The sequence below is a fragment of the Saccoglossus kowalevskii genome, chromosome 3 (assembly GCF_978046115.1).
Source record: "Saccoglossus kowalevskii chromosome 3, keSacKowa6.1, whole genome shotgun sequence".
In the NCBI taxonomy this organism is placed as follows: domain Eukaryota; kingdom Metazoa; phylum Hemichordata; class Enteropneusta; family Harrimaniidae; genus Saccoglossus; species Saccoglossus kowalevskii.
The window spans coordinates 39,048,880-39,066,958 of NC_140643.1; the positions used below are offsets into that span (position 1 = coordinate 39,048,880).

An 18,079-nucleotide genomic window follows, 5' to 3' on the forward strand; every position below is an offset into this window, starting at 1 on the left:
GTTTTTTGTGCCAAACAAGAAAAAATATGCCAACGATCATAACATGTTTTGAAATCAAAATCGTATATAATGACCAAATCACAGACAAATATCAACATGTGATATATCCAAAAAAAGGTCTCAATAGAATATGAATTATCAATGCGACATTGTTTCAATATTATTTGAAATATTCAGACTTTAATGACAAAAATATTGATTTTTTGGCAATTTTTTGAAAACAGCTTTGAGGCTGTTCTTCAATGGGCCATACCTCCCACTGCACCATAAAACACATTGTTTTGATTTAAGTGAGGTCTCCAGAGTGTATTGAATCATAATTTGAATTAAGCTAAAATAGCATAAAAGTTTAGTTTTTAGTTTGCTCATGAAGTTTTATAATGAGAAATGACTGTTAACATTGAACATATTCGAAACAAATTGTTTCACGGCATTCATTTCATTTTCTAGACTACTTGATTAATACATTGCTCCATGAAATAGCTACTTTAAATGCGAATTTGGATCATGAGAGTATTTCTTGCTTATTTGTCTGATAGGCTGGGGTGTGGAAATCAGTAAATATAGGTGCCGGTAATCGAAACGGTAAACCATATAGAAAATACCTGGATGTACCTGGGGTATACATGTATAATTAAACGTCGTCGTTTGTTTTTATTTAATTAGTAGTTAGTACTTTAAGTGCAGGTACCAATATAGATTCCTTCGAAGGACACTTTGATATTTCCATCCACATGAACTAGGCTAGGAGTTATTTGTCGAGTCACATGATTTATCTGTTGATTGATTACATCACATACATAAGTGATGTCATTTCTGTAGCATATAAACAGTAGTAATTGTCAATCATACAAATAAGAACCAAATAATGAATGTAAAAACAGTCGTTTTTATGAACAAATATTCTAGCGTACTCTACATTTGTAGTTTAGTAAGGAGAAAAGTTTCATTCAAATGGATCTACCAGTAAAATATTATAATGACCGAAACGAAAACGTTCAAAAGTGGATACAACATACCTGCTATATCATAATGAATAACAATTAATTAAGATGTACACATTGATAGTGATCGTTAAACATTGTTTTATTACAATAAAGTACATTTCCAATAATTATATCACCCTTACATTCAATGCATTTGGTGTGCAAAAATTACATACATATCCAAGAATATCATTCATTTCAATAAAGGAAATGTGTGTATGTGTGTGTGCACTGCACTACACAGCCCCGTGAATGTGTACATATGGGTGAATTATTCTCCACTATCAATTCATGTTTTTTTACTTGTATTAGATCTGTACGCTGTATTCCCTGTAAGCATATGATGAAATACATAGTACATTTACCATATTGCACAATATACATCATCCAAATATGCATTAAATTTGTTGAAATTTAAGTGTAAATGACATTATATACATTGTGAATAACAATTAGTTTACATTGTTCATATCCACAACTGCATTGCGTTGTTCTTTTAATACTAAAAGATTTGAGATTATCTGCGATGATTTGGTCTGCAAGTATAACATACATATCTACGAATATTGCAAATAGTATTGTTTTCAGGCATACTGGCTACAGTAGATTTTAGATTTAATGAACTCGTATATACACTTTAATTTTAGAAATTCAAAGCTAGACTCCTTGTTTGTTTGGATACGTTGTTACTTGCTGGTTTAGGTCAGAGTTCCTTCTCTTCCATGCACAAGGCGACCTTTCATTCTCCATATGTCCTTTTGTAAGTTAAAAGAACAAAAACGAACAGTTATTTGAAATCCTTGGAGATATTGTCCTAAGGAAAGCGGATCTGTAAGTGTGCATGTGTATGTATGTATGTATGTATGTGTGTGTGGGTGGGTGTGTGTGTGCGTGTGTGTGTGTGTGTGTGTGTGTATGTGTGTGTATGTGTGTGTGTGTGCGTGTGTGTGTGTGTGCACATGTAGGAACTGTTTTAATTAATTGTAAGTTGCTTGTGTCGAATATTAATTTATTATTGATGACCATCCGCAATATAAATGTTCATAAACTTACTGCAAACGTGATTTTATAGTCCTTAATTCCTCTCTTCTTCATTCTGTCATTAACTAAGCTTGTCATTTCATCGGAAATAAAGTCCTGAATAGAACCAGATGTATCGATATACTGGCAATCTGAACTGGCATAGTGACAGGAGATGGACTGTAAGAAACCAATGAATGTGTTCGTTATGTGGTAATCATTTACAATTGCAGTTGGAAATCAAATTTATAAGGAATATATTGTACAAGCTTTTCAGAGGAAAGTACGAGAGTCAATACTGCTGACTACAGTGAATGGAGAAATGAGATTTATTTTTCCTCTGTTGAGACATTTGCAATTTGAAAACATATTTGTATTTGATAAATAGTTTCATTCACATTATTCAAAAACGAAATATGCATGAAAACATACATTTTTTTGATATTGCTGTTTGATACTCCATACTGTTGACCAAATCGAAGTAAGATTTATCATCAATTATCAGTTATTTTATTCATCCTTAATTTGTATAAAGACTTTATTCTTTGTAAGCGTATAAAACATTTTCCACATTAAATTTCGTAATTCTTACGCAATTTACAATTTTGATTCTTAAACACAAATTATCAAATATATTATAAAAATGTAATTAGGAATTTGTTTTATCTGTAAAGTGTAAAAACTTATTTTATACTGTAAATAGAACTTTCATTTTATTTCCTGTGAAAACATAAAATGCCTTTTTATTCCCTGTAACCTGTACCACCTATCTTCTCTTGCATTTGCAATAGCATATAACAACATATTATTTGCTAGGTGAATAATTAAACCGCTAATACACACGCTTAGTGATTGTTATTGTACGTATATCTATAAATATAAACAGTGTCAAATGTAAATACTACAAATACATGTTCTCGTCCATCTTTCAGTTTTAAACAAATTATGTTTACACCTTTCTGAAACCATCAGTACGATTCATTCCAGATCCATGGATCAGCAAAGGATGGAAGAACACAGTGTCTCCTGCTTCCATTTCCAAATGAACACGTGGTTGGTCGGGCGAATAGTCTAATATGCCATGGTACATCTTATTTACACCACCCTAAAAAGAGTAGAATGCACACATTGTCAAGTACAAGAATAAACAAAACACTGCAATGGGCCATTCCAGTTTATATCTTCACCCCCCCCCCTGTTGATGTGGTCGGATTTCCAGCACTGTATGATGGGGAAAATACCCCGGAATTCCAACTGTATATAGAGAAACAGAATCTGGAAATCCAGACGAGTATGGAAAAAAATTCCTGGAAATCCAGGGAATTATGGCTACTAAATAAAATATGGCCTAGTTTATCTCGCCACATACCGGTTGATGAGGTTAGATTTCCAACAGTATGACTAAAAAAACTTGGAATTCTGACTGTATATGGTAAAAAATTGGGCCAGTATGAAATAGTTATTACTGAAATTAGATAAGGATGGTGGCACGAATGAGCTCATCAACACCATGAATCAGGACTAGTTTGGATTTCCATTATCAAATATAAAATTTTGAACTTGGTAAATTAGCATATGATGAGAGTTATATTTGGAAATCCTACTCTGTATGGTGGCACAATGGAACTCATCAACACCATAAGTAGGAACTGTAGTTTTGGATTTCCATTATTGTATGGTGAATGGTGATTTGGAAATAAAACTTTGTATGACTTATACACCTATGGAAATTATACCCTGTATGAAGTAAACACACAAGCTCATCAACAGGGGGTGCAGATATAAACTGGAATGGCCCAATATCTGTTTTCGATATTGTGAAATTCTTTCGTTTTTATGCAGAAAAATACAGTATTTTTACCAAGTGAAATCATATATATTTGAGTCATAATTCAAGACAAATAAAAGCCAAAAATGTAGAGAATATAGCAAATTATTCTTCTTATGTAATATTCTTGTGTAGTCGGTAATTATGTAAATTATTTATAGGTGCATAGGGAATACATTTCGTTATGAATTATTCTTAATATAAATCTCTGAATTACATTGTCAAAATCATTTTTTTCAAGTTTTTTTTATCTCAAAAAACGAAAGAATTTCACAATGTTGAAAACGGAAAGTCATTATCATAGTGTTACAAGTTCAATTTAAAAATGGATATAACATGAAATGCTGTAGAAAATGAATGGGGGGCAATGATTTTTACCTCCCATTTTGGGTATCCATGTTCTAACATTTCCCCTCGGTGAGTCCCTGGTAATACCACCAGACATCCATTTTTACGATGAACTTTCTCCATGGCTGTCCACGAACAGACGATCCTCTCAGCTGGGCGAAACGGGAAGTAGTACAGGTCTTGGTGCATTGGATGACGGGAACTTTTTGTGCCTATATTCATATAAATGGTATTGCGGTTATGTCGACCTTGTTGTTTAGTACGACTATTTGAAAATGATAAATGTTATTTTTGTAGTTGATTGGCAGCATATTTTGCAAAATGTTCTACTTATGATGAAAAGCCTCATTGAACATTTGTTAAAATAATAAACATACCTGGATCTGGAGGTTTGTTAATCAACATGGTATGCATAGCCATAATATTTGGACCAATGAAAGCTTTAGCGTACTTAGTAACCTGTGGTAACAACCAATTCGTTACTAACAACACAGTTTGATTGATAAAGAACGTGAACGAATGTATGCACAATATACATAAACTAAAACATACTCATACCTCAGGAAGAGCACAATACTCCATCAACTCTGGCACATTTTGAAAGTTTTGAATTTTAGTAATAGCCTTTTTTCCTGCTACAAATTCTGACTTTGCTATCGATACGTCTCTCATTATTGTCAAGCCGAATGGGGCTTTCATTTCTCCAGTGCAGAGAGCTTCAAACACGTTTCTATAAAATAGTGCATATGTTACATTATGGCATAAGTATAGGTATACATGATGTAGCACAGAGAGCCCAGCCCTCCGGCTGGTATCTAGTGCAAGAAATAGACAATGGATGACGGCTCCAGCCAGCTCACATTTTTTAAACTAAAAAAAAACAGACGAAAAGAATGAAAAATAAAATCTAAAAAAATACCAGGTTGAAGAATATTAGACTGGTTACGAACCAGTTGAGCAAGGCTAACCGAGTCGTGACCTCGATGTGGTTCGTAACCAGTCTTGTGATTGGTTGTTGACAAAATGCTGAACAGGCCACGCCGTGCATTCGGGAAAACCGTTAATTATTCGTAAATTGAGTCAATTAGTGTAGTCATCTTGATTTATTCTGCATATATAGGGAAAATATAGGTAAGGCTTTGGCGAAATGTGAAAGAGCAACTAATAATCTTCAACCTTGTATTTTTTATAGATTTTATTTTTCATTCTGTTCGTCTGTTTTGAGCTGGCTGGAGCCTTCATCTCTTTTTTACACTATATATTTTTGGGAAATATTGAGTGTGCACCTTATCGACTTATATGGTATGAAACATACATGTATTGATTACAATTTGTGATAGGTGACATTTAATAATTAGCAGACAATTTTAAAATATGGAAATCATAATTATGGTAGAACTGCTCTTTTTGCTAGCAGACACTAATTAAATCACAAATTACAGTTAAAATATTGAGTGTGCACATTAATCACCTATGTGGTATGGAACATACATGTATTGACAACAATTTGTGATAGGTGACATTTAATAATTAGCAGACAATTTTAAAATATGGAAATCATAATTGTGGTGGAACTGCTCTTTTTGCTAGCAGACACTAATTAAGTCACTAATTACAGTAAAAATATTGAGTGTGCACCTTAACCACCTATGTGGTATGAAACATACATGTATTGACTACAATTTGTAATAGGTGACATTTAATAATTAGCAGACAATTTTAAAATATGGAAATCATAATTATGGTAGAACTGCCCTATCTATATGCTAGCAGACACTAATTAAGTCACAAATTACAGTAAAAATATTGAGTGTGCACTTTAACCACTTATGTGGTATGAAACATACATGTAATAACTACAATTTGTGATAGGTGACATTTAATAATTAGCAGAAAATTTTAAAATATGGAAATCATAATTATGGTAGAACTGCGCTATCTATATGCTAGCAGACACTAATTAAGTCACTAATTACAGTAAAAATATTGAGTGTGCACCTTAACCATCTATGTGGTATGAAACATACATGTATTGACTACAATTTGTGATAGGTGACATTTAATAATTAGCAGACAATTTTAAAATATGGAAATCATAATTATGGTAGAACTGCCCTATCTATATGCTAGCAGACACTAATTAAGTCACAAATTACAGTAAAAATATTGAGTGTGCACTTTAACCACTTATGTGGTATGAAACATACATGTAATAACTACAATTTGTGATAGGTGACATTTAATAATTAGCAGAAAATTTTAAAATATGGAAATCATAATTATGGTAGAACTGCGCTATCTATATGCTAGCAGACACTAATTAAGTCACTAATTACAGTAAAAATATTGAGTGTGCACCTTAACCATCTATGTGGTATGAAACATACATGTATTGACTACAATTTGTGATAGGTGACATTTAATAATTAGCAGACAATTTTAAAATATGGAAATCATAATTATGGTAGAACTGCCCTATCTATTTGCTAGCAGACACTAATTAAGTCACAAATTACAGTAAAAATATTGAGTGTGCACCTTAACCACTTATCTGGTATGAAACATACATGTATTGACTACAATTTGTAATAGGTGACATTTAATAATTAGCAGACAATTTTAAAATATGGAAATCATAATTATGGTAGAACTGCCCTATCTATTTGCTAGCAGACACTAATTAAGTCACTAATTACAGTAAAAATATTGAGTGTGCACCTTAACCACTTATCTGGTATGAAACATACATGTATTGACTACAATTTGTAATAGGTGACATTTAATAATTAGCAGACAATTTTAAAATATGGAAATCATAATTATGGTAGAACTGCCCTATCTATTTGCTAGCAGACACTAATTAAGTCACTAATTACAGTAAAAATATTGAGTGTGCACCTTAACCACTTATGTGGTATGAAACATACATGTATTGACTACAATTTGTAATAGGTGACATTTAATAATTAGCAGACAATTTTAAAATATGGAAATCATAATTATGGTAGAACTGCCCTATCTATTTGCTAGCAGACACCAATTAAGTCACAAATTACAGTAAAAATATTGAGTGTGCACCTTAACCACTTATGTGGTATGAAACATACATGTATTGACTACAATTTGTAATAGGTGACATTTAATAATTAGCAGACAATTTTAAAATATGGAAATCATAATTATGGTAGAACTGCCCTATCTATTTGCTAGCAGACACTAATTAAGTCACTAATTACAGTAAAAATATTGAGTGTGCACCTTAACCACTTATGTGGTATGAAACATACATGTATTGACTACAATTTGTAATAGGTGACATTTAATAATTAGCAGACAATTTTAAAATATGGAAATCATAATTATGGTAGAACTGCCCTATCTATTTGCTAGCAGACACTAATTAAGTCACTAATTACAGTAAAAATATTGAGTGTGCACCTTAACCATCTATGTGGTATGAAACATACATGTATTGACTACAATTTGTAATAGGTGACATTTAATAATTAGCAGACAATTTTAAAATATGGAAATCATAATTATGGTAGAACTGCCCTATCTATTTGCTAGCAGACACTAATTAAGTCACTAATTACAGTAAAAATATTGAGTGTGCACCTTAACCATCTATGTGGTATGAAACATACATGTATTGACTACAATTTGTAATAGGTGACATTTAATAATTAGCAGACAATTTTAAAATATGGAAATCATAATTATGGTAGAACTGCCCTATCTATTTGCTAGCAGACACTAATTAAGTAACTAATTACAGTAAAAATATTGAGTGTGCACCTTAACCACTTATCTGGTATGAAACATACATGTATTGACTACAATTTGTAATAGGTGACATTTAATAATTAGCAGACAATTTTAAAATATGGAAATCATAATTGTGGTGGAACTGCCCTTTTTGCTAGCAGACACTAATTAAGTCACAAATTACAGTAAAAATATTGAGTGTGCACCTTAACCACTTATCTGGTATGAAACATACATGTATTGACTACAATTTGTAATAGGTGACATTTAATAATTAGCAGACAATTTTAAAATATGGAAATCATAATTATGGTAGAACTGCCCTATCTATTTGCTAGCAGACACTAATTAAGTCACTAATTACAGTAAAAATATTGAGTGTGCACCTTAACCATCTATGTGGTATGAAACATACATGTATTGACTACAATTTGTAATAGGTGACATTTAATAATTAGCAGACAATTTTAAAATATGGAAATCATAATTGTGGTGGAACTGCCCTTTTTGCTAGCAGACACTAATTAAGTCACAAATTACAGTAAAAATATTGAGTGTGCACCTTAACCACCTATGTGGTATGAAACATACATGTATTGACTACAATTTGTGATAGGTGACATTTAATAATTAGCAGACAATTTTAAAATATGGAAATCATTCTTATGGTAGAACTGCTCTTTTTGCTAGCAGACACTAATTAAATCACAAATTACAGTTAAAATATTGAGTGTGCACCTTAACCACCTGTGTGGTATGGAACATTCATGTATTGACTACAATTTGTGATAGGTGACATTTAATAATTAGCAGACAATTTTAAAATATGGAAATCATAATTGTGGTAGAACTGCCCTATCTATTTGCTAGCAGACACCAATTAAGTCACAAATTACAGTTAAACAAGTCATTGTCAATGACACGTCCCCGTTCCGTTCATATTTGAGTGACATATACATTCAAAGCAGATCATGACCGAAATGCACCTGCATATGTACAACACATTGTGCTAAATCTGAACAAAATCCATCCATGCATGACTGAGATCCGGTTCTGGAATTGTGAAAATACGTGATTTTGATGCATTTTCGGCCTTAAATTGGCCATCATTCCGCTATTGTTAAGCAGATCATGAAACAAATGCACATATCTATTTGTGACATGATGTACCATGTGTGTGTGAAGTTTAAACTTGATCAATCCAGACATGTCTTGGATACGGATCCAGAACTGAATTCTTTAACAAAATGGCCGCCAGTCGGCCATTTCGAACTTGATCCGAAAAAAAAAAAAGACGTGCATCAAGGTCCTATTATGTTTAATGTATGTACCAAATTTGAACAAAATCCATCCATGCATAACTGAGATATGGGTCCGGAATGGTGAAAATGTGCGATTTCAATGCATTTTCGGCCTTAAAGCGGCCCCCATTTGGCTATCGTTAATGAGATCATGAAACAAATGCACATACATATTTGTGACATGATGTACCTTGTGTGTGTGAAGTTTGAACTTGATCAATCCAGACATGTCTCGGATACGGATCCAGAACTGAATTCTTTAAAACAAAATGGCCGCCAGTCGGCTATTTCGAACTTGATCCGAAAAAAAAAATGACGTGCATCAAGGTCCTATTATGTCTAATGTATGTACCAAATTTGAACAAAATCCATCCATGCATAACTGAGATATGGGTCCGGAATGGTGAAAATGTGCGATTTCAATGCATTTTCGGCCTTAAAGCGGCCCCCATTTGGCTATCGTTAATGAGATCATGAAACAAATGCACATACATATTTGTGACATGATGTACCTTGTGTGTGTGAAGTTTGAACTTGATCAATCCAGACATGTCTCGGATACGGATCCAGAACTGAATTCTTTAAAACAAAATGGCCGCCAGTCGGCTATTTCGAACTTGATCCGAAAAAAAAAATGACGTGCATCAAGGTCCTATTATGTTTAATGTATGTACCAAATTTGAATGAAATCCGTCCATGCATAACTGAGATCCGGGTCCGGAATGGTGAAAATGTGCGATTTCAATGCATTTTCGGCCTTAAAGCGGCTGCCATTTGGCTATCGTTAATGAGATCATGAAACAAATGCACATACATATTTGTGACATGATGTATCTTGTGTGTGTGAAGTTTGAACTCGATCAATCCAAGCATGTCTCAGATACGGATCCAGAACTGAATTCTTTAAAACAAAATGGCCGCCAGTCGGCCATTTCGAACCCGATCCAAAAAAAAAAATGACGTGCATCAAGGTCCTATTATGTTTAATGTATGTACCAAATTTGAATGAAATCCGTCCATGCATAACTGAGATCCGGGTCCGGAATGGTGAAAATGTGCGATTTTGATGCATTTTCGGCCTTAAAATGGCCGCTATTCGGCTATCGTTAATCGGATCATGAAAAAAATGCATGTGCATATGTCCCATATAATGTGTGATGTATGAGTGAAGTTTGAACTTAATCGGTCCATGCATGTTCGAGATACAGGTGATCACGGACGCACGGACGCACGGACGCACACAGGGCAAAACATAAGTCCCCGTTTTCGGACTGCGTCCGAACGGGGACTAAATATTGAGTGTGCACCTTAACCACTTATCTGGTTTGAAACATACATGTATTGACAACAATTTGTAATAGGTGACATTTAATAATTAGCAGACAATTTTAAAATATGGAAATCATAATTGTGGTGGAACTGCCCTTTTTGCTAGCAGACACTAATTAAGTCACAAATTACAGTAAAAATATTGAGTGTGCACTTTAACCACTTATGTGGTATGAAACATACATGTAATAACTACAATTTGTGATAGGTGACATTTAATAATTAGCAGAAAATTTTAAAATATGGAAATCATAATTATGGTATAACTGCCCTATCTATATGCTAGCAGACACTAATTAAGTCACTAATTACAGTAAAAATATTGAGTGTGCACTTTAACCACTTATGAGATACACTTGACTTTATTATGTAGTTATTTTCACTAATAGGGTTTTTCATTAAAGGAGAAAGATCAATTTTGTCCTCCAGTTCAATTTCATTTTTGATTTTAGATAACCGTTTTGTTCTTTTATTCCAGCTGTGCCTGGTCAATAATATGACAAGAATATTAGATGTTGATTTAATGAAGGCTTGTGACGTAATTATTCGATTTTCATTTTTACATTGCAAACTCTCACAGTCTACGTGAATTTCCTCTCTTTCAAATAAACGCTGTAAAATATCTTGTAGTGTAAAACTATCTTGTTTTTGGTTAGTTGGGAAGTTTAGTTGTATGTAACTTAATATTTCATCTGTTCTTGTTTTATGCCCACATGTGTTGCAAGTTCTTTCTCGTGTTATTATCATTTCTGTCTGTAAGCCCCTGTACTTGAGGAATTTATCAATGAAGTTAATATAAAATTCATGTGCATCATGTTGCTTCCTTAATTGTAATCTCGCTATTTGACTGCTAGACCTAAGTGTATTGGCCATATCTGTTTTTGTTAGAGACATTTTGGAAGTTGTTAACATCTTGTTTAGTAACTGATGCAAGTTGTCAAACGAAAATCGTTCATTTTGTGATACTTCTATGAAATCCCTGAGTGTTGATTGATTTTTCATCAGGGAATTCTTTACTGATTCACAGTGTAGAATACTTTGAATAACAGCATTAAACCAACAATTATTAGAAAAGTTTTCTAATCCAACAACTACATTACTATTTGCCGAAATCGTTTGAATTGAATGATTTGGATCTGGTGTTGAAGGTGACAAATGATTTAGTTCATCTTTTATTAAATCAGGTGTATTATGCCACTCTTGGCCAAGTTCTCTGTTGAAACGATGTAAATCGTTTGGTCCTGAACATTGTTTTGTATTGCTAATAAATTTCTTGAATGTATCTGTTGACGTAGTACTTTTAATTTGTCTTAATTTTTGCGAAAAAACCTTTATTGACTTTGGTGGTGTGGCTTGATAAGAAAATGTTCTTTGGTTTTTTCTTTTTTTGCTATCCCATTGTTCTCTAATTGTTGTTTGCATTTTGCGTTTCTTACCAACGAGAAGATTGCTAGTAAATGCATTTTGTTGACCTTTTATATCCCCATATACATCAGAAATAAATTCATCCAATCTGAGTGTTTTACCGCCAAGTTGAATATTCTTTAAAATCCCCATTCTACGTTCACTATGACCTATTGTCCTTGCATTTCCCCTGTCAATGAAATTATAGTTTTTATTAGTTAATTTATTTGTCTGTTCATGACGTGTCAGATCTCCCAACAATAACCCAGACCAAAAAGGACATGTTGGTAAGTAATATTTGCACATAAAATCTGCTAATTTGGGTGAATAATATGCATTTGTCTTGATCATTTCTGTATGTTGTTGATTTTCAGTTTCAATTTTTGCCTTTTCTTTGATCTCATTGAAATGTTGTTTGAAATTTGAATTGAATGTTGTAAGAAAATCCTCTTCAGTTTGTTGGGCTAAAACAGTTTTTGTCTCTTCTTTTGAAAGATTATCTGGTTTTTCAATGCAATATTTAATGGTGACCCCACCTAAATTATCAATGTTCCTGACTTTTGACTCCAAATGTTTGCATGCCTGTTCTAATGTTGGTGATTGTTGTTTACTGTGCAAAAGCACCATTATTTTATACAAAGTTTCATCAAAATCATCTAAGTTTGGAGAATTTAAAAGAAGACTCATGCAATACATGATGCTCAGATTTGCTGATTTTTCACTAATGAATGTTTTGAGTGAACGTTTAACCTTTTTCATGAAATGACTTGCACATGCATGAGGAATTGTTTTTTGCAAGTCATCCTTTCTTGATTGGCCATTGACTATACGCCAGGCTCTTTGTAGAAAAGCTTCTAATGTTTCCTGATTAAAAACTTCTAAAGTTGCCAAAAGAAAAACCCAGCTTTCATCACTGTTAATTTGTAATGGTTGTGATATTTCATGAAATCCAAATATTGTTTTTTCTGCATGACGAAAACACTGCATCCAGAATGATATGTATGGTAAGCTGTGTGCTTCAGTGATCATAAAGGAAAGTGGGAGATCTGGCCCTTGACCAACTGGATTTGCAACTGTTAGTTCATAGTAAAACAAACGCCCAGATGATAATGTTGATTTAAGACATCCACCAGTAGCATCCCAGAAAGCCACAACCTTTTTACTCAAATCATGCCAAAACCGGACACCTGCTTCAGTAAAACAAACAACAACAAGTCATTGTCAATGACACGTCCCTGTTCCGTTCATATTTGAGTGACATATACATTCAAAGCAGATCATGACCGAAATGCACCTGCATATGTACAACACATTGTGCTAAATCTGAACAAAATCCATCCATGCATGACTGAGATCCGGTTCTGGAATTGTGAAAATATGTGATTTTGATGCATTTTCGGCCTTAAAATGGCCATCATTCCGCTATTGTTAAGCAGATCATGAAACAAATGCACATATCTATTTGTGACATGATGTACCATGTGTGTGTGAAGTTTGAACTTGATCAATCCAGACATGTCTTGGATACGGATCCAGAACTGAATTCTTTAACAAAATGGCCGCCAGTCGGCCATTTCGAATTTGATCCGGGAAAAAAAAAAAGACGTGCATCAAGGTCCTATTATGTTTAATGTATGTACCAAATTTGAACAAAATCCATCCATGCATAACTGAGATACGGGTCCGGAATGGTGAAAATGTGCGATTTCAATGCATTTTCGGCCTTAAAGCGGCCCCCATTTGGCTATCGTTAATGAGATCATGAAACAAATGCACATACATATTTGTGACATGATGTACCTTGTGTGTGTGAAGTTTGAACTTGATCAATCCAGACATGTCTCGGATACGGATCCAGAACTGAATTCTTTAAAACAAAATGGCCGCCAGTCGGCTATTTCGAACTTGATCCGAAAAAAAAATGACGTGCATCAAGGTCCTATTATGTTTAATGTATGTACCAAATTTGAATGAAATCCGTCCATGCATAACTGAGATCCGGGTCCGGAATGGTGAAAATGTGCGATTTCAATGCATTTTCGGCCTTAAAGCGACCGCCATTTGGCTATCGTTAATGAGATCATGAAACAAATGCACATACATATTTGTGACATGATGTACCTTGTGTGTGTGAAGTTTGAACTCGATCAATCCAAGTATGTCTCAGATACGGATCCAGAACTGAATTCTTTAAAACAAAATGGCCGCCAGTCGGCCATTTCGAACCCGATCCAAAAAAAAAAATGACGTGCATCAAGGTCCTATTATGTTTAATGTATGTACCAAATTTGAACAAAATCCGTCCATGCATAACTGAGATCCGGGTCCGGAATGGTGAAAATGTGCGATTTTGATGCATTTTCGGCCTTAAAATGGCCGCTATTCGGCTATCGTTAATGAGATCATGAAACAAATGCACATACATATTTGTGACATGATGTACCTTGTGTGTGTGAAGTTTGAACTTGATCAATCCAGACATGTCTCGGATACGGATCCAGAACTGAATTCTTTAAAACAAAATGGCCGCCAGTCGGCCATTTCGAACCCGATCCAAAAAAAAAAATGACGTGCATCAAGGTCCTATTATGTTTAATGTATGTACCAAATTTGAACAAAATCCGTCCATGCATAACTGAGATCCGGGTCCGGAATGGTGAAAATGTGCGATTTTGATGCATTTTCGGCCTTAAAATGGCCGCTATTCGGCTATCGTTAATCGGATCATGAAAAAAATGCATGTGCATATGTCCCATATAAGGTGTGATGTATGAGTGAAGTTTGAACTTAATCGGTCCATGCATGTTCAAGATACAGGTGATCACGGACGCACGGACGCACGGACGCACGGACGGACGGACGCACACAGGGCAAAACATAAGTCCCCGTTTTCGGACTGCGTCCGAACGGGGACTAAAAAGTGGTGAGACACTAAAATGTTGTATAAACCCTTTAACTTTACAATTTTGTTGGTTAGATGCCATTTCATCTTTCATTGTCAGAATACTTTGTATTTCATCATTATGTAGTCTTTTACTGGTTCTGGCTTCACTTGAAATTTTCTGAAATACACTTTGAGTTTTACCAGTTGTATTTCTGTTGCCTGAAAGAATCTGTTGTCCATCTAAATTTTCCATTTCTGTTATGTAGTGTTTAAATGGCTTTGTACCAGCTGCAAATTTGTTTTCTAACTCACGTCTTCTCTCGCCACGAATGGGTCGAGCTATAATTTTCTGTTGGATCATGCTTCATTTTTCCTTCATAATATATTTCACATTTGTATAATTTTTTCATTTTTATTGTCAGTCACAGAACAGTGTTGCGACTGACAATGACCTCGTGCTTGGAAAAAGCAGCCCTTTAGATTTGGGGAATTTGTTGTTGTGACTTTGTGATAATTAAACATTATAGCACAGTATGGATTTGACTGTGCAATACCCTTTTCAATTGTTGACTGCCATTCACCTTTTGGAAATAGTCTCCCAGTTTGATGTTTTCGAAGATGTTCCCATGTATTTGGGGGGGAAAATGAAAGAGGATGATTTTGGTATATCATTCTCTACAAATCCAGAAGGCATGTCACAGCCAAACACATGTTTCATTGTATTAGGAGATATAAATGATTTCCATATTTTAAAATTGTCTGCTAATTATTAAATGTCACCTATCACAAATTGTAGTCAATACATGTATGTTTCATACCATATAAGTAGATAAGGTGCACACTCAATATTTCCCAACAAATATTGGGAATAGTGTTTATATACACTCACATAGAGATACACTTTCAGGGGGAGTGAGTACATTTGTTAGAATTTCTCTGTTTAAATGAATATTAGCCATTTACATTAATATATTGATGTCAAACTATGATTACGTGATGCAAAAAGATGTGATAAACTTTGATTCAAAGCATTATTATGCCTTATAGACTGTGGCTGCTAGTGTGTCTGCTAGCTTCCACTGTCTGCTGGGAGTGTCTGCTAGCTTCAGCCGAGTAGGCTAGGGTGGCAAACGATAGATTTATTTTGAGATAATGTAATCGTAATTACGTCATCGCTACCTGTATTTGTCTATTTCTTCTTGGGAAACGAGTTTAGGAATAACTAAAAACCCATTCTTCTCGTAAAATCTGGTTTGTTCTTTGGTTAGTACGCTGTTATTCAGCACATAGTCAATGGATTTTACTTCGCTTATAACGGCTGACGTTGGGTGACATGTCTATAGGAAATATGTTAAGTGTTTGAATTTTGGTCTGTTGGATTGGACTTTGAATGAGTGTGATGAGTACGTTCACCCGTGTCGCAGTTAGCTTAGTGAAGTACAGTGGGAGTATTAAACGAAATCGAGTCGTCCACGTTGAATGAATGAAAAAAATGTGACACCAAGACACAATATACATCAATTATATAGGCCGAACGATCGTGAGTACGTGTCGCTGTATTAAAAACGATATGTGTCGCCTATATTTTGTCTTTATACAACGGATCTGTCAAAAATAAAATTGCACCTTTCCTAGGAATAACTAATTTGTAAACTCGTGGCCGTGGCCGAGGACAATAATATGTAAAAAGGATACAATTGCAGTGTTAACCGGTGCGTCTCCATGATCTAGGTGCCGAAGGAGAATCAGGAGCCTGTCCTTGGCTGCCATTCTTCCTTGTAATGCGAACTGAACTGCTAAATCAGCCGTCCCTAGTCATATACGGCACGGTTACTAACCGTGTATACGACAATTGTTATTGTTCTGCGACCTTTGTAGTTAGTAATCAAAGGCTTACTAGTGTAATTTTTTCGTGAAGATGGCGCCCTCATATTCCAATGCAATCAAAAACGATCAAATGGAGCAATGGCGCATGCACACTGGCAGGTTTTTTTTTTTGTTTTTTTGCAGCATCTACAGTCTGTAGCAGCATATTTTGGATATACTATATCAATGGATATACTAGTACTTTTGAAAAGGTATCTCGGATACAAATTAACACTGTTCAATATTGGGATCGTGTTTTGCGTCAAAGCTCGGTACAAAATGGTCTTAGACTAGTAAAAGCACCTTTGTTGTGACAATAAACACATTTTAACGCTCATTTCTTGTGGAAGCACTTTTGAAACATGTGTGTTGGAAAAAAAACAAAAAAAACATTTGTGTAGGGAGAAAGCATTTTTCAAGGCGATGTGAAAGTAAAAACTTTTCAAAACGTGTTTATTGTAGAATTATGAAGTGTTTTCATCATATTTACTTTTTCCAATGCAGACTATAAACGCTTCAAGTATTTTAAAGTGGCATTAGCTATAATTTTTAACACAAAGATGGCTAAATCTTACTGAAATTTTGTTTTAGACACAATTGCATGGGCACAGTAAGTCTACACTAGGCTAATGTCACAGTCACTTGGGGGCTGAAAATCAATAAATACTAATTTTCAAAAACAATTTATATACGTATAGCGGATGATTTTTTTTTGAAAATTAGTATTTATTGATTTTCAGCCCCCAAGTGACTGTGGCTAATGTGGCCTAATCTAACACAAAATGTTATGCAAAAACTAAGAGTTGAGTAGTCGCCATTTCGTTGAACCGGTTATGACGCCGGACGATTTATGAGGGGAGGCAAGGGGGGTAGCTGGTACGGTTTTACGGGAAATAAAAAGGGCTTTTCACAATATACGAAGAAAAAAAGACGTTTTTACAGTTTACAGTGTTAACAAATGGAACATTGAATGGTCCGAAGAGCTCTCCGACTCAAATTCTCCACCATTGCTGGCTGTGTGAAGAGACGCATGCGCATATACCAAAACTTAAACAAAAAAGAACAATTTAAACTTGTACTACAGTCACCAAATACAAACCATCTTATCACTCTCTGCAAATATTTAGTTAAATCTAAACAAGACTAATTCTTTTATTTTGTCATGTTCTTCTATATTTTTTACATATTCTATGCTACACACAGTGATACTTACATATCACAGTATTTTAATATTTCTTATATTATTAATATTTGTCTGTAGTATTCTTGTCGTTCACTAATGTTGAATTGTTCACTAATGTTGAATTCTTTTTAAATCAATTTTTATATTTCATGTACTTTTATT

The 18,079-nt window shown here is 34.2% G+C and overlaps 1 protein-coding gene across 1 annotated transcript; it reads right to left on the bottom strand.

The window, feature by feature from the left end:
• Positions 1-1,068: 1,068 nt before the first annotated feature.
• Positions 1,069-16,737, bottom strand: LOC100374284 (putative phytanoyl-CoA dioxygenase). Its single transcript, XM_085496596.1, has 8 exons — positions 16,564-16,737; positions 16,048-16,205; positions 4,741-4,912; positions 4,560-4,641; positions 4,213-4,394; positions 2,962-3,111; positions 2,040-2,186; positions 1,069-1,741 (listed from the first exon to the last, which is right to left on the bottom strand). The coding sequence occupies exons 1-8, from the start codon at positions 16,636-16,638 to the stop codon at positions 1,685-1,687; spliced, it is 1,023 nt and encodes a 340-aa protein (XP_085352722.1). The 5' UTR covers positions 16,639-16,737; the 3' UTR covers positions 1,069-1,684.
• Between the last annotated feature and the right edge of the window lie 1,342 nt (positions 16,738-18,079).

Coding starts and splice junctions, on each gene's coding strand:
- LOC100374284 (XM_085496596.1), bottom strand. CDS start 16,638: ATGGCAGCCAAGGACAGGCTCCTGATTCTCCTTCGGCACCTAGATCAT. Junction 4,913..16,047: donor GAAGAAATAGACAAATACAG/GTAGCGATGACG, acceptor ACTATTTTATAG/AAACGTGTTTGAAGCTCTCT. Junction 3,112..4,212: donor ATGGATACCCAAAATGGGAG/GTAAAAATCATT, acceptor TACTCTTTTTAG/GGTGGTGTAAATAAGATGTA.